Source organism: Staurois parvus, unplaced genomic scaffold (genome assembly GCF_062004578.1).
Source record: "Staurois parvus isolate SC_StPar_1 unplaced genomic scaffold, SC_StPar_1.0 ptg001432l, whole genome shotgun sequence".
Taxonomy (NCBI): Eukaryota; Metazoa; Chordata; class Amphibia; order Anura; family Ranidae; genus Staurois; species Staurois parvus.
Genome location: NW_028319228.1, coordinates 126,895 through 149,512, shown reverse-complemented (window position 1 = coordinate 149,512; position 22,618 = coordinate 126,895). Strand labels below are relative to the sequence as shown.

Below are 22,618 nucleotides of genomic sequence, written 5' to 3'. Positions count from 1 at the left end.
GAATTTAAAGCAAAACTTTACCCATAACAACTTGATAAAAAAAATAATGTTCTTTAGCAAGGAACATACATTCCACATTAATATTTATGCTACCAAACTTAGTGTGTGCTGTAAATTGCCTCTGGCATTGCTCCCGTTTCTTTTAGCTGGAGGCTGCCATTTTGCTGAAGCCCAGTGCCCCTGAGCAGCAGTAAATCACTAGGCTGTCAGCAGATCAGCTTCTACATTTTCAGTGCAGTGCCAAAAATAGAGAGCAACTAAGTATGTGCAGAGCAGGATGAGACTAAATGGTTCCAGATGCTCTCTCCATTTATGGAAGATTTTGGCACAAAATAAACCTCCCGAGGTCGACCATGTCTCGCCTTAACAATGCTCTTACAGTGCCTATTGACGATGCTTCATCTTTTAGAGACCGTACTGACAAGAAATTGGAAGCGCTTTCTTGATCCATCTACTTCTTAGTGGGCTTGGCCTTTCAGTCTTTGCTTGCCACCTTTCTTCTTACCTCTTTCAGACTAAACTTTCCTTTTGTTCCTTCATGTCAGGTTTTAATTCCTGGACCTACAAGTCTTTTTCCACTCCCTAAAGCTCTAGGACTTCAAAACACTGCAAAATCTGCAGATAAATCTTTCTGAGCATGGGAGTCTTTCTCTACCAGCTCTATCACAGGTAGGGGGGTGGTGACTGATGGCCTTAACGGACATTTGGGAAGTTCACATGGCTGATTCTTGAGGGTGTAACCCAAGGTTGCAAAATAGATTTTCACTTCTATCCTCCACCTCAGATTTTTGCTTTGTGTCTTCCTGTCTTCTAAATGCCTTCATATGACTTAAAAAGTTTGAAAAGGCATCTATTTGGTCAAGTTATTGCCTCCCTTAATTGCAGAGACATCTTAGTATCCATCAACATAAAAGATGTATACTTGCACTTGGTTTGTGGATATAACTGGATCTGAATGTCGGTTGACCCTCTGGAGCTGCATGCAGGTGGGGGAGGTTGCCATCATCCATACAGAAAAGTACTGTATTCAGCCTCCTGGCTCTCTTTGCAGCTCTACTGCTTAGGCCTTGTGCCTTGGTCCTCCAGTCCATCTAAGGCACATCCGAGTGCTCGTGCACAAACGCTGTATCTCTGTCAGCTTCTTGTCTTTCCTGCAGCTTCCTGTTGCTTCGTCTCTCACAGGCTCGGGCCTCTGTCCTGTCTTTTGACATGCACCGCTCTATGCTCCATTGCAAAGCCCACTCACTCCCGGGAAGGTGGAGCCCTGAAATCTAATCCTGGCTATAGTGTGAACCCAGCATACACCTGCACCATTAGTTTGCCTGTTTTCTGAAAATTCTTACGAAGATTGCCTTTTTATACAGTGACATGGCCTCGCCCTACCACAACCTATAGGTGAATGGATAATGGCAGAAAAAAAAAGACAGGAAGTCCTCCCCTACATAATCCTTCCCATACAGGAAGTACATCAGGTTTTTTTGCCATTGTCTGAAGGTGTTCGTCACAGGTGTGCAGCTCTCTGCAGAAACACTGCCATGCTCTCAAAATGGTTCCAGTAGGGATCAAATGTTTCGTGCTTTCCGGATCCATTCCTGCAACTTAAATTCTCAGATGAATGGTACCCTGGTCCCTTAGTGGTTGAAGAAGTCATCATGCGGGGATTGCCTGTTACGTGACCACTCAGCGCTGGACCCTGTGTATATGGAACCCTGACTGACTGACTAAGGTGTTTCCAGTAGGGGGCTGTACAAGTCCAGGGCAGGAGACCCCAAGAAAAGGGGACTGAGTCCCTGAGGGTCTGCATAGTCTTAGACATATCCTGATGTGATGTGTAAAGGTTGGATCTTTGGCTTCCTAGACAGATCCTGCTGTGAAATTAGTTCCCTTTAAGACAACTTTGGTATTAATTTTATTGCTGCTTTTACATATGTGTGCCTTATTTCCTCTCCTCCCCCAATAGGTAATTGATATTGAGCTGCTGTTTTCACTATTTTTCTTGCTATGGCTAGCCTAGTTCCCCCAACTGTATGTGTGTGCCCTTTTCTCCTCCAGGGGGCATTTGCTATAGGCAGGCTGTGTTCTCACTGTGTGTGACCTGCTATTGTACCTCTGGCTGTTGGAGTTGTGTGGCTGTCCTATTCCATGGTGACATCGGCCATGCACGCACCATTGGACCAATGGAGTGTGCATAGGGAGTCGGAGCACTGGGCAGCCATTTTGTTGGAGGCATTCAGATTAGAGGTGGATCCTCTTCAGTGAAGGTGCAGATTTAAAAGGGCAGAATGGCATGAACATTTATTAGCCCAAACATGGTGGCAGGAGGCACATGGAGACACAAGGCAGGCTCAGGATAGCTTGTGGGTTATGTGAGTTACCTGCTGGGGAGCTGGCACTAGCTAGGGGTTTCCCCTATGAATACCACATTTGTTGCTCCTTGCACAAATAGCCTTTTTTGTCTTGTTTAGACACAGGTCCTGTTACTCTTCTTTTCAGACTGATGTCTCCTAAAAAGAGGAAGGGTAAGAGCTCAGTAGGAGGTAAGCGTGTGGCTGTAGCTGTCAGGTCATAGGTTTCAGGATAATCTGAACCGTTCTGCCTGTCTGGTCTTGTGACTAAAACGGACGGATACACGAAGAAGGACTTGTCAGCTGCTTGGCGAGTTTAGAGAATAAGCTTGCCGGTATGTTCGCCTCTATGGGGTGAGGTACTAGGGAGCATGGTCACTCTCCTTCGCCGGTCCCCTTAATGTTTTTGGAAAAGGAATGATAGGATGACGGGAAGTTAGTTGATTTGGCGGAGCTGGACGCAGAACGATTAGTTATTTTTGCATCTGAGTTGCCTGAGCCTGAGGAACCTTAGGTTGAAGGTATTTTTTTAGGTCCGGCTGCCACTTCAAAGTTCCCAGTGTTTTCCCTTATGCTCTCATTTAGAGGAGAGGAGGGGATGTTTGCAGAAGGGGCTCACACTGACGAGGTGTTTTTTTCCTCCTAAAAGGGTTCACACAGCTGCATCCTACGGAGGGAAAGTTTAAGTGGTAGGGTACACCCCCTCAGTTGAGGCAGCTGTTTTCCTATCTTAACAAGAATGTGCCATGCGCTCTGGATGCCATCTTCAAGGATCCAGCAAATAAGAGGTTGGAAACCTTGCTGAAGACCTCTTTCACTTTGGCTGGGGCTGTTATGCAGCAAGCAGTAGCAGTGTTTTGGTGCCTGTCAGAGTCTTAGGCTGTGCATAAAGCACCTGTCTAGGAATTTGTATTGCACAGTCGGTGAGCTTGACAAAAGTGAAAACTTAGCAGAGTTCCCTGGGGCTCTTAAATAATTGAAAACTTAGCAGAATGGATATAAATCCTCCTGCGCTGCCAGTACCCCTAAAGTGCAACAGTTGCCTCATGTATCCAACCTTGATCCAAATAATGTAAAAACATATAATAACAACTGATGCTGCGCTACTCAAAAATTAACCTCAACAGAATTAATAACCCCACAAAGTATAAATGCAATCGAAGGTGAAAATCACACATAAAATGGGACTAAAATATAATAAATTAATAAATGCAGTGACCTAAAAATAGTAATGACAAATATGCATAAGTGAAATCATAAATAATGTGAATATATATATATATATACAGTGGGGATCGAAAGTTTGGGCACCCCAGCTAAAAATTTGTATTAATGTGCATAAAGAAGCCAAGGAAAGATGGAAAAATCTCCAAAAGGCATCAAATTACAGATTAGACATTCTTATAATATGTCAACAAAAGTTAGATTTCATTTCCATCATTTACACTTTCAAAATATCAGAAAACAAAAAAATGGCGTCTGCAAAAGTTTGGGCACCCTGCAGAGTTAATATCTTGTACTGCCCCCTTTGCCAAGCTGAGACCTGCCAGTGTCATGGATTGTTCTCAATCATCGTCTGGGAAGACCAGGTGATGTCCATCTCAAAGGTTTTAAATGCCCAGACTCATCTGACCTTGCCCCAACAATCAGCACCATGGGTTCTTCTAAGCAGTTGTCTAGAAAACTGAAACTGAAAATAGTTGACGCTCACAAAGCTGGAGAAGGCTATAAGAAGATAGCAAAGCGTTTTCAGATGTCAATATCCTCTGTTTGGAATGTAATTAAGAAATGGCAGTCATCAGGAACAGTGGAAGTTAAAGCAAGATCTGGAAGACCAAGAAAAATATGAGACAGAACAGCTCGCAGGATTGTGAGAAAAACAATTCAAAACCCACGTTTGACTGCACGATCCCTCCAGAAAGATCTGGCAGACACTGGAGTTGTGGTACACTATTCCACTATAAAGTGATACTTGTACAAATATGGTCTTCATGGAAGAGTCATCAGAACAAAACCTCTTCTATGTCCTCACCACAAAAATCATCGTTTGAACTTTGCAAATGAACATAGAGACAAATCTGATGCATTTTGGAAAGAAGTTCTGTGGACCGACGAGGTTAAAATTGAACTTTTTGGCCGGAATGAGCAAAGGTACGTTTTTAGAAGAAGGGGCACGGAATTTAATGAAAAGAACCTCTGTCCAACTGTTAAGCATGGGGTTGGATCAATCATGCTTTGGGGTTGTGTTGCAGCCAGTGGCACAGGGAACATTTCACGAGTAGAAGGAAAAATGGATTCAATAAAATTTCAGCAAATTTTGGATGGTAACTTGATGCCATCTGTGAAAAAGCTGAAGTTAATGAGAGGATAGCTTCTACAAATGGATAATGATCCTAAACACACCTCGAAATCCACGGGGGATTACATCAAGAGGCGTAAACTGAAGGTTTTCCCATGGCCTTCACAATCTCCTGACCTCAACATAATTGAAAATCTATGGATAGACCTTAAAAGAGCAGTGCGTGACAGACAGCCCAGAAATCTCAAAGAACTGGAAGACTTTTGTAAGGAAGAATGGGCAAAGATACCTCAAACAAGAATTGAAAGACTCTTGGCTGGCTACAAAAAGCGTTACAAGCTGTGATACTTGCCAAAGGGGGCAGTACAAGATATTAACTCTGCAGGGTGCCCAAACTTTTGCAGACGCCATTTTTTTGTTTTCTGTTATTTTGAAAGTGTAAATGATGGAAATAAAATCTATCTTTTGTTGACATATTATAAGAATGTCTAATCTCTAATTTGATGCCTTTTGGAGATTTTTCCATCTTTCCTTGGCTTCTTTATGCACATTAATACAAATTTTTAGCTGGGGTGCCCAAACTTTTGATCCCCACTGTGTGTGTATGTATGTATGTATGTATATATATATATATATATATATATATACACAGTGAGGAACAGAAGTATTTGAACACCCTGCGATTTTGCAAGTTATCCCACTTAGAAATCATGGAGGGGTCTGAAATTCACATTGTAGGTGCATTCCCACTCAGAGAGATAGAATTTAAAAAAAAAAATCCGGGAAATCGCATTGTATGATTTTTAAAGAATTTATTTGTCTTGCACTGCTGAACATAAGTATTTGAACACCTGAGAAAATCAGTGTTAATATTTGGTACAGAAGCCTTTGTTTGCAATTACAGAGGTCAAACATTTCCTGTAGTTCTTGACCAGGTTTTCACACACTGCAACAGGGATTTTGGCCCACTCCTCCACACAGATCTCCTCTAGATCTGTCAGGTTTCAGGGCTGTTGCTGAGGAACACTGAGTTTCAGCTCCCTCCAAAGATGTTCTATTGGATTTAGGTCTGGAGACTGGCTGGGCCACTCCAGAACCTTGATATGCTTCTTACGGAGCCATTCCTTGGTTATCCTGGCTGTGTGCTTCGGGTCGTTGTCATGTTGGAAGACCCAGCCACGACCCATCTTCAATGCTATGACTGAAGAAAGGAGGTTCTTGCTCAAAATCTCACAATAAATGGGCCCCATTCATCCTCTCCTTAATACAGTGCAGTTGTCTTGTCCCCTTCGCAGAAAAGCACCCCCAAAGCATGATTTTACCACCCCCATGCTTCACACTAGGGATGGTGTTCTTGGGATGCAACTCATCCTTCTTTTTCCTCCAAACACGACGAGTGAAGTTTAGACCAAAAAGTTCTACTTTGGTCTCATCTGACCACGACTTTCTCCCATGCCTCCTCTGGATCATCCAGATGGTCATTGGCAAACTTCAGACGGGCCTGGACATGTGATGACTTGAGCAGGGGAACCTTCCGTGCAATGCATGATTTGAAACCATGATGGCGTAGTGTTCTACCGACAGTGACCTTTGAAACTGTGGTCCCAGCTCTCTTCATGTCATTGACCAGCTCCTCCCTTGTAGTTCTGGGCTGATTCCTCACCTTTCTTATCAGTGATACCCCACGAGGTGAGATCTTGCATGGAGCCCCAGTTCAAGGGAGACTGACAGTCGTCTTTAGCCTTTTCCATTTTCTAACAATTGATCCAACGGTTGATCTATTTTCACCAAGCTGCTTGGCAATTGCCCCGTAGCCCTTTCCAGCCTTTTGGACGTCCACAATTTTGTCCCTGGTGTCTTTTGACAGCTCTTTGGTCTTGCCCATGGTAGCAGTTGGCGTCTGACTGACTGTGGGGTGGACAGGTGTCTTTAAAGAGCTCAGACAGGTGCTACTAAGTTAGATTAATGAGTGAAGTAGAGGTGGACTTTTTAAAGGCACAGTAACAGGTCTTTGAGAGCCAGAATTCTTGCTGTTTCTTAGGTGTTCAAATACTTATGTTCAGCAGTGCAAGACAAATAAATTCTTTAAAAATCATACAATGTGATTTTCCTGATTTTTTTTTTTTTTTTTTTAAATTCTGTCTCTCAGAGTGGGAATGCACCTACAATGTGAATTTCAGACCCCCCCATGATTTCTAAGTGGGAGAACTTGCAATATCGCAGGGTGTTCAAATACTTCTGTTCCTCACTATATATGTGTATGTATGTGTGTGTGTATATATATGTGTGTGTGTGTGTGTATACATACTATAGTGAAATAAATGAATAAAGTGCAAAGTCCCAACCAGTGTATAAGTCTTCAATAAACTGTGAATCTACCAGTCAGCACTGCAAAATTCCTCCACCAGTTAGCGTGCATGCTCACATCCAGCCCTGACCCATAAACGGTCATACATCTTTAAATAAATATGCTCAGTGATCGTTTCCTTGCATGTCCCCTTGATACGGTGTCAGGGAAATCCTCTTAAATGAATGAAACACCAACTTTGGCAAGGTCATGCATGCTCCAAATAAACGCACACAGCAGTAATACATCGGATGTCCCCTCCGTAATGCACCAAAAGATTCCTCTCACATGGGCTACACATGGAACGATAAATCACAAGGGACTTCCCATAGTGCAGTATGTTTCACAAATGTATTAAAATAAAAATGCAGAGTGCTTACTCAAATAAAAAATGGGTCCACAGACCCATACAGGCATGTAGATGAAACTAGCAGAGATGGGTGTACCAAAATGGATATACCAAGATGGTGGCTGCCGTCCATCCTACACGTTACGTCAGGAATCACTTGACTTCCTCACGGCTCTGAGGGCGTAACATGTGGGACGGAAGCATATGGACGGCAGCTGCCATCTTGGTATACCTAGTGCATTATCCCAAGGATAGTTTAATAAAAAATGGATAAAAACATACTCAAAAAACCATGTATGTAAACAGCATATCAGGCCACTGCCTCGTGGTACAGTGGTAAGTCAGGCCCAGTGAGATCAGAAGCCAAGGAGACACCGTCTAGGATCCAAGATGTGGCTTATGCATTTCAAGGGTAACCCATGCATTTCAAGGGTAACCCAACTGGCTGGCTCTGAAGAAGAGGCAACACGTAAACCACTTAATGAGGATATTGTTTTGTGTTCTCCTTTTTTTTTTTTCCAGGCCTCAGTCGTCAGGGAACAAAGCTTCTCACACATTAGAGTTGGTCTGGGCTGTCAAAATGTATTTGAAAGTTTCTGCTGCAATCAAGCAGCTGGATTAATTGTTTATCCTTCCTAGAGGTCCTGGAAAGGGTCATGTGGTTATGAAGTCAACCATTTCATGGTGGAATTTTCAGTTTATTGCTCAAGCCTATGGCTTGAAGGATAAAGTTTCACCTTTTCCAGTGAAAGCTCCCTCCACCGGAAGTGTTGGGCTAACCATCATCAAGCGTAAGTGGCTCAGGTTTGCAAGTCTGCTACCTGGGCTTATGTTATGTACAGTCCTTAAAAAGGTTTTTAGTAGGTGGACCCAAGGGCCACTGAGGATATTGCAGTGTTTTTTCGACTGCGGAGTGGTTTCTTTTTGCCCTCTTCTCTCATGTGCATTGCTTTGGGATATCCCAGGTAGTCATGATTTGTACCCTGCTCTGTGCCCCATCATGTATGAAAAATAAAATAGGATTTTGTACTTGCGTGTAAAATCCATTTATTGGAGTACATCATGGGACACAGAGGTCCCTCCCCTGTTTGGGGATTCATTACTTGCTACAAAACCTGAAGTTCTTCCTGTATGGAACAGGCTATGTAGGGGAGGACTTCCTGTCTGTTTGCTTCTGCCAGTGTCCATTCACCTATAGGTGGCGCATAACCCAGATAGTCATGATTTATAACCTGCTCTGTGTCCAGTGATTTGCTCCAAGAAATGGACTTTACAGGTATGTACAAAAATCCTATTTTTAATGTTAAATTTTAAAGTTGCCTGTGTAGTTATAAATATTATACTGTATACAATTTTTAACAAATGTCCTTTAAAAAAAGTACTGAGCTTGTATGTTGTAATGCATGAATAGATTAAGCTATTCAGATGCACAGAGTGAGTTTCATCAGCTTCCTGATAATACAGCTGAAACTTTCTCAGTGGGTGGCCCTATGACTTGCGACCTGCCCAACATTCCAACATTTGAAAAATCAAAGGAGCTGCGTGAAAAATTATCAGCTGAACAGCTCCTGCTTCCAGTCAGACGCTGGCACTGATAGGGTGTTCTGACAGCTGGCAAGTCTGCAGAAGGGAATTCAACCATCAACACTTTATAGAGTGGTTAGAGGACTCTATATGTGTATGGCCAGCTTTAGCCTCTGGCTATATGGGAATTTTCTATATTTAGTAAATTTAATGGATTGTGCCTTTACTGCACAGAAAGTTGTTTTTTGTGTTTTTTTTTTTATTATTTATTTATTTTTTTTTCCCAGGCCTTACTTGCTTTAGCACTTGTAGGAAGTCCTAAATGGCAGAATCTGAAGCCAAGGAGGAGGTGTGGTCTGTAGTAGACTGACCCATAATTTAAAATTATTTGGGAACTTCAAACCCCACCTTCACTATGGCTCATGCCTCTTGTAATTGCATACCAACCCAGACCCAATATACTGTGCTCAGCATAAATGAGTACACCCGTTTTTGAAAAGTAAGATTTTAATCAATATCTCAATGAAAACAAGAACTATTTACAACATTTTGACAAAACTGAGTTTTTTAGAACATTTGATAAGCTTATTACATGAAAGTAAGGTTAATAATATAACTTAGATGGCAAAATCTTTGGTTTTACTCAAATTAGTTGATGCAAAAATTAGTACACCCCACAACAAAAATGACTCCATCTAGTATTTTGTATGACCTCCATGACTTGTAAGGACAGCACAAAGTCTTCTAGGCATGGAATAGACATGTTGGCGACATATTGTAACGTCCTCTTTTAGAGCCTGGGTGCTGGATGGAGAGTGAAGATCAGTTTGTCTCTTCAGAATTCCCCATAGGAGTTCGATTGGGTTCAGATCAGAAGACATACTTGGCCACTGAATCATTTTCATCCTTTTCTTCAGAAATGCAACAGTGGTCTTAGATATGTGTTTTGGATCAGTGCCATGTTGGAAAAGCACCCAACGACCAAAGGCACAGAGTATGGTAGCATCTTCTCTTTCAACATCCAGAATAGTACATCCATGAATTCATGATACCATCAATGAAATGCAGCTCCCCGACACCAGCAACACTAATGCAGCCCCACAGAAGGGCACTGCCACCACCATGTTTCACTGTAGACACCATGCATTTTTTGTACTCCTCAGCTTTGCAGCGCTATACAGTTTTGAAGCCATCAGTTCCAATAACATTTTTCTTGGGTCCAGCAATGTGCTCACCCACGCTGTCCCTTCTCTACCTCTCCTGTCGCCAGCGCCAGTATCTCAACAGTGTGCAACAGGCTGTGACAGCTTACATCTTCACAGCCAGGTGCCCACTGCACATGCACGAGACGTGCTGTGCATGCTGATTGGTCTGGCAGCCTTCTGGGACCTGTGACGTGTCACAGAAGACTGTGGGAGGAAGGAGGGGACCAAACTTGCGGCTCACTTCGCTGCGTTGAACTGAGCCAGAAGTGGGAGCAGGTACCTGTCAAAACCAGGTATCTGCTCCCCCGAAAAAAGTGCCACATATGGTAGTGGAGGGGGGAGGAGGTAAACAAGTGGAGCTTCCACTTTTGGGTGGAACTCTGCTTTAATTTCCTTGAATGGCCTGGACATCTCTGTGAGATGGTTGCAGTTCCATCTTTAAGTTTTTGTATCACTTTTTCTAAAGTATTCTGACTGATAAGTAAGCTTTGCTATTCTTCCTGTACTCCTATCATTCCATTTTTTTTTCTTGTAGCCTACACCTTTCTTGTGTAAAGAGATATAATTTCTTTCTTAGGTCTTGTGACATTTCTCTTTCATGTGACTCCATTGCTGACAGCATGAAATGGGAAGGGGTTTTATTTAAGTAATGCCCTTTTATAATCAACTGTCTGCTGGACACCTGTTTAATGATTAATTAGACACACCCATAGTTGTAATCTTGTTAATTAGGATATTGTCTAAAATATAGCTTTGCATTTTTGCAACAAGGTCTTGAATACATTTTTTAGGAAAAATATTGTGTGTGCAAATTAACAAATTTTTTCTCAATCAGTGGCCTGCGTTTGTGGGAGTATTTTGTAGCAGGGTGGATTTGATAAATCATGATTTAAATAAGTGGTCTCCAAACTGCGGCCCGGGGTCCTGATGCGGCCCTTTGCCTTTTTTTTTTTTTTTTCTGGCCCTTGGGGCACTATTTCATCCACTGGTACCAACAATGGAACAAAATTCTCCCCACTGACACCAATGATAGGGTAAACTTCCTCCCACTGACATAAACCATGGGATGCTCTTCTTTCCTCTGACACCAAAGATGGGGCATTGCGTATTCCAACTGACATCAGGACCTTTTCTACTTCCAATAGCCAAAGTCCGGCCCTCCTAAAGTCCGAGGGACAGTAAACTGGCCCTTTCTTTAGAAAGTTTGAAGACCCCTGATTTAAATCATGATTTTTGAAGAGCAACTGTCATCTCTGTCCCATAGCAGCTCCTCCGACCCGCTGCTGACTCACCGACAGTCCCATTCACTTTACTGGGACGGGTGGTGATGCGGCAGTGACACAACAAGGTGAGGGACGTGGCGGCAGTAGGTGAGTGGATGCCCGCTAACAAGCGTTGCCATGATGGATCTAAAATGACACATGCTCTTTAAATGTAAGGAAATTGACTCATTCTTGCTGGTAGTTAGAATCTTTAATATTTGCAAACCAAATGAAGGTTTCCTTTTTAGAATAATAAGCTGTCAGGTTAGTAAAACGGCGATATCAGAACTGATTTTAGGTTAATCACACATAGCTGGAGAACTACTCAAATTCTTTTATTTCATGTTTTTTCTCATGGTTACTGTGAAATTGTGTTATCTCAGCTTGCAGAGCTTTGATTCATTGAATGAGTTTACTAAAAATTTAAATGTTTTAGAATATACAGCCTCATGCTACATAACTAAGCTCCATTTCATGCTGAAAACTAAAATATTAATGTATCTTAAATAGAGACCTATCTTTAGATAGATAGATAGATAGATAGATAGATTTTTACTACAAAAGCATTTTATGAAAATACATTTAATAAAAAAAAAAAAATCAGATTTAAATAAAGAAAATCAGTTTTTTTTTATTACTTTATTTTAAAAAATCATCGCTTTTTATCCACCATGTTTTGTAGGTATCCCTTAGAAAATGTCGCTTCTGAAAGGAAATAAAGGTTTTCTGACAATTCTGTTGGGGTGTACTCATTTATGCTGAGCACTGTACATTGTGCTGAATCTAGGTAGGCCAGACGATAGAACTCTCTGTGCAGTAAAGGTAAAAAAATTCTATATACTTAAAAGACTAGCGTACTTTCAAAGAAAGCTCACCAATCTTGTTTGTGTCTAAGGCTGACCAAAAACTCTGGACAGATCAATTAGTGATTTTAAACAAAGAATTTTATTCTTTTTAATATGTGAGGGCATACGGGCCCAAAAAGTACATTCTTATACATATAGATGCGCACATTTTATTATATAGCTCACTAAACACTTGGGCAACTGCATGTCAGTAGCTTGAACTTTACGCACACTTGACCAGAAGTACTAGAGTCTTTCAAGAGAGTCTATTATTACTAAAAGCTTTGAATTAAGGCTTTAACTTTGATTATCTATAATTGAAGATATCCTTGTAGGTCATCCCAAACACTCAAAGATCAAAGACATATCAGAATACATTTAATGATGGTATATGTATTTTAATAAATGTATTAATGATCACTTACACAAAGAACATTTGAATGCACTTATCAAGTGCATATCGTCATGTTAGTTTCAGATGTTTTTGACTGTAAATCAAAATTTCATTGACATCAGGTCAAAAGGTTGTCTGTATACTAGAACAATGTCTCTCAAACACTAGTCTGTAGTAGTGGTGCAATGAAAAGAAAATTCTGGACTGAAACCAAATTATAGATACACTGAGCCGAAAACCGAAATTGACAGTTTTTTATATATAATTGTATTATATTCGACTTTTTAATTATTATAGACTTAAATGAATAGGAATTAAAAAATTAAAAGTTTGCATTGAAGTCAATGGGACGCTATTTTATATTGAAGTTAATCGGATACGATTTTGCATTGAAGTCAATTGTTATCAGAACTTTTTTTTTTCTGTTGGCAAATGCGAATAACCCTATTTTCAGCCGATAATTTTCAGCGACCGATATATCGGTGCATCTATAGATAGATTTTATTTTTTTATTTATTTAAAGCAACACTGGCAATATATCAAGTGCAAGGTAAAAATGGTCATATCGTATCTGAGAAAAGTTTGGCAGTATACCATTTTACACTTTTTCACTGCAGTCATACATTACACTTTTCTGCTTATAATCTGTGCCCACTTTTTTCCTGTTTAGAACCTTAGCTATGTTGAGGTATCAAGGGTGAACCTTGAGCAGAAGAGGAAAACAAGAATAGTAGAAAAAGAGCAAATGAAAGTGCCCCTTTTGAGCTGGGAAGAGGGCGTAAGGGTAGTGGGAGTGGAGGACGGATCAAGTAGGGCAGGGGCTGAGGGTGCCATGATGTAACAGCGTAATTTGGCCCTGCTTGGTTTCCTCAGATTTTTGACAGCAGTTTTGTATATTCTTAAGAGTAAATGAATTTGGTTTTGGTCTAGTAAAATTGGGTAATTGAAAATTAATACTTTGTGTGTTTCAAAGATGCAGTTAAGTTTTCCACCATCTTTAATTTTTTTTTTACTTTTGTATACCTTAATAGTAAGTAAGAGTTTCTTGTAGTTGTATTTGGAGATGTGAGTCATCAGCAGAGGAAGCACTGCTGGGTTGTGCCTGAGATTCATTAAGTTAATTTGTGTATAATATAGTATATTTGTTGCTTTGTCCCACACCTTTATAACTCTGGGTATTACCCAAAAATATGAAGGAATGTGCCAGTTGCATTGTTGCACTATCAGCAGGTGGGAGCAACATTCGAAAGTGTCTTATAAAGGATGGCTAGGACCTTATACCATCTGGCAAAGACTTTATAACCAATTTTGTTTAAAGGCATGCTTTATGGGCAATACAGTGAATGTGATCTCATTTGTCTGATATAAATAACAAGATCTTTTCACTTCAATTCTTCATTTCTGGAGTAATAAGGCTGCAAATTCCAAAGTCAGATATTTAGCATAGGATGTCAGCACATGTCTGTCCCTCACTGCAAGCAAAGCTCCTCACAGCAGGATGCATATTTGATCTTACTGTTATGGCTGATGAGCACCAAGAGAGCTTTATCACTTGCTAGAATTCCAATTGGTAGGTCCACCATGTTTGAATTCTCTGTGGGGATATAAGACCCTTCGGTATTACAAAATGTTTACGTCTGAACTGAGCAGATGTGTAAAAGAAGTTGAAGATCTTGGCTAGTTTACTAGGTCTACTGATAATTAGCATCACAATTGAGAGCTGCAATTGCCCAACCCCTCATAGGTGATATCTCATACCACTTAAAGCTTGTGGAGTCCTGCCAAATTGTAGGGTGGCCTTTCCCAAGTGCTGGCAAATCATTCATCACCCACAGTAGGCAGCATAATGGAATGGGGAAGCATAATTGTTCCATTTCCATGTATTTTTTTTTTTCTTGCCTATACCAGTTCAGGATCTTATAAAGATTCACCTCCTTGTATTAAAGGGCCAGATTTAGGAATCCTTTGCCTCATATATTTTCAATTCCTATAACGGGGCCATAGAAATTACCTGAGCTCTTTTCTAACATTTTAAGTAGGTAGTATTTTAATTTTGAAGGGTGTGTGTTTCATACAGTAGCATCGGAAGGACATTCATCTCTAGGATAATATTCCAGCCACACCACAAGAAGGTCCTTGTTGCCCATTTGTTAAATTCCTGCTTTAGACCTTAGAGTAATGTCAGGAAGGTAAACTTAGTATCTTAGTAAGATAGATCCCCAGATATTCAGTGGAATTCATGGCTAATTTTTATAAGAAATTTGCTTTATTATTAGCTTTAATAATGACCATTCTGGAATGCGGTACTGTTAGGTTGAGAGCTTCAGATTTCTGTAGCTTATTTTAGAATTTTGACTGACTCCCAAATTAGCAGAATTGTGAAAGTTCAATAGGGAGGCCTCAGTTGGGTAATGAGAAAAGATAGATCACTCGCATTTATCAGTCACTTTATGTATAGTGCCCTGACCTTCACTACCCTTTATGTTAGGATTTTCTAGTACATGGAATAGGAAAGGTTCCAAAGTGTTTATGATAATAGGAATTTGGAGCACCTTTTCTGGGGCTATTTTGTAAAGTGAAAATAGTCTGATGTGACTCCATTTACTGAGGGATATGAGTATATGGCATTGATCCACTTGTAAATGTGTAAATGTTGCTACCCAGGGTGAAAAACTGAAGTGTGCTACAGAGAAGGAGTTTACCTTGTCAAATGCCTTTTCAGCAGCTAAACAGAATAGTATCATCGGTATTATCCAGATTTGGCCTGAGTGGTGTTAAGGACCCTAGTAGTGTTGTCTCTGGCCCATCTGGTCAAGATGAGCAATCTGTGGAATATGTGAGCTCAATCAATTTAATAGGATCTGTTAAAAAATTTCAGATTAATATTTAAGAGGGAGATAGGCCAATAACTTGCTAATTATCAGGAGTCTTTACACTCTGTAGGCTGGACTGTTATGTGGGCCTTCAGCTTCTAGGAATTGTCATTCCTCTTACCAGAGTTTTCGCATACCTGACTATAAGGTTCTGTCAGTCGTACTTTCGAAGTTATTGAGGAGGTTCTATCTACCAGTTTTTGGTAGAATTTTTTAAAGCAGGCTGTAATTTGTGTACACTTTTTTGTCCTTTACCTACATCTACACTGGGGGTGTAGGTTTTCAGCCTTGTCTATCAGTAGTCAAGTCAAAGCCTTGCCAGGTTTGGTGCTGAATTTGCAAACATTTTGCTGCGCCCTAGTATATTGGGTCTTCAATTTGTAGTCGAGAATGTCTTGCAGATGGTGTCTGAGGACTTTTAATTTGAGCACTAAAGTTTGGACCAGGACTTTTTTAATATTTCTGCATTTTTTTCCCTCTTTGCTTTAATTTGCTCCCATGGGTTATCAAGATATCTCCAATGCAGAATTTGTGAGGTTCCCATACTGCCATTGGAACATTTCTGAAAGAAAATATTACACCAGAGATATCCCCAATTTCTGATTAGACAGAAGTTTTAACATATTCCTCTTATAAAAGGGAATTTTTTAGCCTTTATGCCATAATCTAGGAGAACCATCTCCTAATATCACCTCCAGGCTGATCAGAAATAGTTAATTGTCGGACAACTATTTAAATCTAGACTAAGAGTTACGTGCCATGTAGAAGATATAATCTTCTTTGTTGATAAGCAGCAAATGCCATACATCTACCCCTGGTTCAGCATTTAACACCTGTTAAAAATTTCAGAGCTTTATTTTTATTCCTGAGGGACCTCGAAAATATTTATTCATATGTTGGGGAATGCCTGATAAAAAATTATATCTACATAAATATGACCAATACATTTTATGTCTAATAAGAGAAGAAAGAGGCATATCTAACATACTTGACCTCCAGTGAAGATCATTTTCAACACCCCTGTGCTCTATAGGACAAAAATATTATGTTCAGTAATAATCATTTAGCGCTACCCCCGTAAGAGCTGCTGGATAGGATGAGGCCTCTATTCTTTGCCTCAACTTTCTCCAGAACCTCAGCCCCTCTGACACACCGGGTTGAGTGTACAAACGTACAATATTACATGAAATCACTGAAAGTAATACATAGTATCCAAAAGTAGAGCTATATCAAAGAAAGCAGGCACCAAACTAGGTAGTAAATGCAAACTTAATATCACAAAATGGTTTAACAATGGTAATAACACAAAGTAGCATACAAAGTGATTAACAGTAGGGACTAGACATAAGATGACATTTGGCATTCAGATCAGCATAAACCATAGCAAGGGCACATCAAGTGCAGCAGTGAGCAATAGTAAAGCAGTAGCAAAGTTTAATCTGCAAGTGCTGGAACTAAACTGCAAGAATGCTTTTATGGTGGCGATGCCAGTCGTAGACCAACTGGATATGAACTGTCCAAAAGAAAAGGAGGATGATAGGGGAGGGGGCAGGAGAAAAAAATGGGTCTTGCAGAATGATTACAAGTGGGGCAGTCCTTTGATATGTCTTTCTGCCGGCTATCGGGGCCCTTTAGAGTGTCAGTGCACTTAACATCCCCTTGTTAACCTGCATACAGTATTGTATTGTCATAGTCTCAGCACAGGTGCACGGTAGATGTGGTACCGATCCGGTAAAGGAACAGTATAGAGCAGTAAAGGGTTTGACTAGGTGTAGTCTAGGTTTGGAATAAGTGAGATATAGAGTACAGTATAGATTGGGTACACTTGATGTCCTGCTCTGAGTGATTCAGTCCTTGCTAGCAGCATCAGCAGTGGTTGAATTACCTTCTCGCCAATCTCCAGATGCTGCAGTGATCTCTTCTATAAAAGGGGCCCCCCAGTCTTTCACTGAAAGCCTCCGATGATCAGCGATGGGTAGTCGACGGTGAGTGAGCATTTCAGTCTCCCTGTGGCAGTGGTACAGGTGCTGTGATGTAGGCTCTGCTGCGCTGCCTCTGGTTGTCCTCACTTCCAGTCTTAGGCTCGGATCTCCGCTGGTATGGTCTCCAGCTAGCAGGCATATATTCAGACAGAGGCGCTTTCTCTCTAACTCCCTCGGTGCCAAGAGGAATAGCTTTCCCAGGCAAAAATTATCTCTCCACTTCTCCTACTGCACAGTGCCTATTGGGATCATTAGTGTAACCAATATAGTGTAGCCATTAAATGGCTGCTGTTTCAAACTACAAGTCCCAGGATTATCATTGCTCTGCAAAGAACTCTGTGGGCTTGCTTGGTTTTAGCTCTCCCCCTGCTGGCCGGAGTAAGGTGGTGCAGCATAACATCAGTGTCTCAGTAGAGGGAGGGAAGAATAAAGGACAATGTTTCTATCTCCATATTGCTGTAGCTCAGCACCTGGCTACAGTCATGAAATGAAACTGAAGAATAATGGATAGAAAAGAGAAAGTGAAATATTTCATTGCTTTAGCAGTCTGTGGGAGAGGTGTTCCTTTGCATTGTTAATCAAGAGGAGAAGGGTTCCTTACACTGGTGATCAGTGGAAGGAGGAATGCCTGTTACATTGGTAGTAAGTGCAAAGACTACCGCATTATGCAGTGTAGTACACCCCAGCACTGGAGATCAATGGCAAGAATAATCCTTATATAGGTAGTCAGCGTAGTGCATATTTGAACTGTTAACCAGTGAAAAGAATGCCCTGCTACATGTAGAGTGTTATGAAGAATGCTCTCTTTATAGACCGCGTAAAAGATAAATGGCATCAGCTTACTTGAAAGATGAAAGGCTCCACTGGTCTGATGCCGCTGGCTCTGCCAAGTAACATTGGTCCAAAAACTATTCAGGCACTCTCAGGTAGGAGATCAATTTGCCACTGCTCAAGGAGCCCCTCTGGAAGAACCCTATAGTTTTACAGAACCCTTGGTAAAAAAAATGCTGTTGTAGATATTTGTTGGTCAGATAATTTTCCACTGGCTCCACTGAAATGTTTCCACAGGTATTGAGTTAAGCTCAAAATATGTCAATAGCTCAAAAAGATCAAAATAATTTATTGTTATAATCAATTCAATCTCATGATTACAGTTACTCTGAAACCACTTTTTACCATAACTACCTATTCTATCTACAAAAACTGACCTGGCCTCGGTACTTAACAGTAGGTTCCCATAAGTGTATACACATCAGTGTATATCTTCGTATTCATGTGTATGAAATTCCCCTTGACTTATGAATCCTGAAACAGTCAATTAAGCCAACAGCAATATCATTTGTGCACATTGCATACCGTATAGCTCCTCACTTTTAGACAGTGAGGCCACTCATCACATCACAGGAATTATTAGTTGGTTAAGGGGACCCATAAATACAAGTTTACTTGAGGAGGATTCCTATAATTAAAGTAGAACTATAGGTAAAACTTGTTTTTGTCATTTTTGGATAGAGCAACATAGGGTTATAAACCCTGTCAGATTTTTGTTACGCCATTTGTGTCCTTTTGTGGAGATTTCCCTTCACTGCCTGTCCCTGTACTTTTTCCTAAGCTTCACTATTGGTCCATTGATATGAAGAGCAACTGCACTGAAAAGTAGTGAGGCATGGAAGTGTGAAGGTGGTTTATTACAAGTGCACTGAAAAAGGTTTACTTTCAAATGTTCCTCACATCTGCAATCCGTTAAACAGACTTATTCAAAAAAGCCACTGTATTTAAAGACCAGACTCTTGAGGTTGGTGTTGGTGACAGTTTTAAACATTTATGGTTCCATGTTTGCTTGTGATACTTTAGCAACACTTCAACACATCAACATACTGAACAGTGTAATCCTTGTATAAGGTAATGGTGCTCAGTCTGTGAACAAGCAGTATTCTGTGAAGATTGCCCAGCTGGAGCAAGATGCAGAGCAGGCAAAATCTGAACTATCTGAAGCGCAGAAACAGCTGCAAGAACTGGAAGACAAAGAGCTGAGGGATCAAGTTCAGAAAACAAAATTACAGAAAGACTTTCGTAAGAAGATGGAGTCTGCAAAAGTAAAAATGCAGGTATTTTTTTTTCTTTATATCACTAAGCTTTAAAACATGAGATTACAGAAAATCCTTTAAACTAAGAGACTGTTCTTTTCAACACTCATTGCTGAATAATGTGGTGTCAACGATGTATTTGTGTTTACAACAAATTGGGCAGCACTTTAGAAGGTAGTATTTGCATCAGTGGCTGCCGCTAAAGAGGCTACTGTCTTTGCCACACACAATCATGACAGTTTCAAAGAACATTTCCCACTTTAAAGCAGAACTGATCTGCAGAAACAATTTTGGACCCTCTGAACCTTATTGCTGCAAGTTTGCTCAGTACATATACCCACCTCTCCCCTTCCCCACGTTCTGTAATGACCATACTCCCCTCCGTCTCCAGCACTTCCATTTTCTGCCAATCTTCTGTGTTCCGAGTCTTTAGCTGTCTTGATTGGCCAGACTGGCATGATGGAAATTTTACACATGTGCACGCGAGTTACTCTATCATGGCACAAAATCATGCTCTGCACTGCTTAGAGTACTATTAGGCCTCATGTACACTGCTGCTCCTAAACGTGAGTTTAGGAGCTTTTGGCATTTTTTTTGGAAAGCCCCTGAACTCAACTCAATAAAAGCTTAAGTGTCTGTGCAAACATAGACTTTTACCAGAGTTTTGGAGCAGAGGAGTTTAGGGGCAGTTAAACATCCCTCTCCTGAACACCAGGAGAATCACATTTAGGAGAGGAACATTACGGCCAAAAAATGCCAAACACGGTGTAAACGCACCTAAGCATTAACTGCGTTTAAGCATGGGCGCAAGTACTCTGTCCAATGAAATGAATAAATGCATTAAATGCAGTACAGCAGTTATCTGCATTTTTGCTGTGTTTAGCATTTTTCTGTAGCTACATCTAGAGGAGTTCCAGTGTACATTAGAGGGTAGGCTAGGGGCAAACATTTTGTCACAGAAGAGAAATACCTATGCACCTATCAGTTTTTTGCTTGTAAAACTAAATTTAATTCCGCACTAAGCATCCTTTACCTTTCATTGTTTGAACAGGATTCTGTCAACTGAAGAAATTAAGGGATCTTAAAGGATTATCCAAAAAAAATTGCTAAAAAAAAAAATCTAAACTGTAGTTGTGTACATTGTGTAAGGGGAAGTAGACATTAAAGTGGTTGTAAAGGCTCAAGGTTTTTTACCTTCATACATTCTAAGCATGAAGGTAAAAAACCTTCTGTGTACAGCACTCCCCCCCCCCCCAATACTCACCTACCTTATCTCTCGATCCAGTGATGTGCACTGGAGTCTCAGCTATTTCGAGACTCCCTCTCCTCATTGGCAGAGATAGAAGCAGGAGCCATTGGCGCCCACTGCTGCCAATCACAGCCAGTGAGCCAATGAGAAGAGAGAGGGGGCTGGGGGTGAATGGACACATGGAGCAGCGGGTGCCCCCATAACATGATGCTTGCTGTGGGGGCACTCGACAGGAGAGGGGCCAGTAGAACCTACGGGGAGAAGAGGAGGCTCTGGGCTGCTCTATGCAAAATCACTGCACACAGCAGGTAAGTATAAGCATGTTTTGTTATTTTTTATTTATTTTTTTTAAATAAGTCTTTAGAATCTAATTTATAATTGTGTAGCTAATTTTGTCTACAAGCATCAAGAGGTGGTCAGACAATATAAAAAAAAAATATATGAGAACAAGTTGAAAGTGTTGATCTTACTCTGCTGTCCCAGGCCTATGCATAATGTGATAAAATACATTTGTAGTGGTGGTAATTCTAAAACAACTGTACTCTAAACAAACCCTTAGGCCCCTTTCACATGGTCCCTGTTTAGTTTGCTCAGCAGGGAATCAATTACATTTCTGTTCCTTTTAATGTTTAGCTCTAGTTAAAACCTGTTCTTTAGAGACCCATATTAGCTGGATGGCTTGATGCAAACACACTTGCATCTGTTTATATCATACTACTACAGATACATCAAGTTTAGGTCAGAAAAGCAGAAACAGAATCAAGAGCATTTTTGTTTCGCACCTGAATAGCTCATATGAAAGGGGCCTAATAAAGCCATGTAACCTAACAAGATGTGTAACAATAAAAAAGGCAAACAAATCGGATTTATTATAGAATTACATTAAAATGTGTTACACATGCATTGTTTGTTTTACTTCTCCACAGGCACTACAGAAGAAACAGCAAGACACAAAAAAACTTGTAAGTCTTTCTGTTCAAAGTGAGAAGTGTGTAGCAGATTTAGAAAAAAACATTTTGAACATGCGACAGCAACAGGGCCAATTACAGAAAAGGCTAAAAGAAGAGACTGAGAAGAAAAAGAAACTTGAACTGGCTGTGCAAAAGGACCAACAGCAAATCAAGGTAAATAGTTGTGCAAATGCTGTTCGGACTGTTGGAGCATTGAAAGTAAGATTAACAAGAATCCAGATGTTGCTAATGCTTGTGCACAAAAAGTCTTCAAGACCCCCCTCAAAAAAAAAGCAAAAAACATACACAGTGGATATAAGAAGTCTATACACCCCTGTTAAAATTTCAAGTTTCTGTGATGTAAAAAAATGAGACGTAGATAAATCATTTTGGAACTTTTTCCACCTTTTTAATGTAACCTATAAACTGTACAACTCAGTTGAGCAACAAACTGAAATCTTTTAGGTGGAGGGAATTATAATTAAAAAACTAAAATAATATGATTGCATAAGTGTGCACACCCTTAAACTAATACTTTGTTGAAGCACCTTTTGGATTTGATTACAGCACTCACTCTTTTTGGGTATCAGTCTATCAGCATGGCACATCTTGACTTGGCAATATTTGCACTCTTCCTTGCAAAACCACTCCAATTCTGTCAAATTGCGAGGGCATCTCCTGTGCACAGCCCTCTTCAGATCACCCCACAGATTTTCGATCGGATTCAGGTCTGGGCTCTGGCTGGGCCATTCCAAACTTTAATCTTCTTCTGGTGAAGCCATTCCTTTGTTGATTTGGATGTATGCTTTGGATCATTGTTATGCTGAAAGATGAAATTCCTCTTCATGTTCAGCTTTCTAGCAGAAGCCTGAAGGTTTTGTGCCAATATTGACTGGTATTTGGAACT

General features: G+C 40.5%; 1 protein-coding gene across 2 annotated transcripts in view; it reads left to right on the top strand.

Annotated features, from left to right (window-relative positions):
* Window positions 1-22,618, top strand: part of KIF27 (kinesin family member 27) — a 128,971-nt gene that overhangs the window by 64,337 nt on the left and 42,016 nt on the right. For both annotated transcript variants that reach the window (XM_089662103.1, XM_089662102.1), the window contains exons 10-11: window positions 19,328-19,533; window positions 21,688-21,885. In XM_089662103.1, coding sequence (XP_089518229.1) covers window positions 19,328-19,533; window positions 21,688-21,885 — 404 coding nt within the window. The remainder of the gene's footprint in view (window positions 1-19,327; window positions 19,534-21,687; window positions 21,886-22,618) is intronic.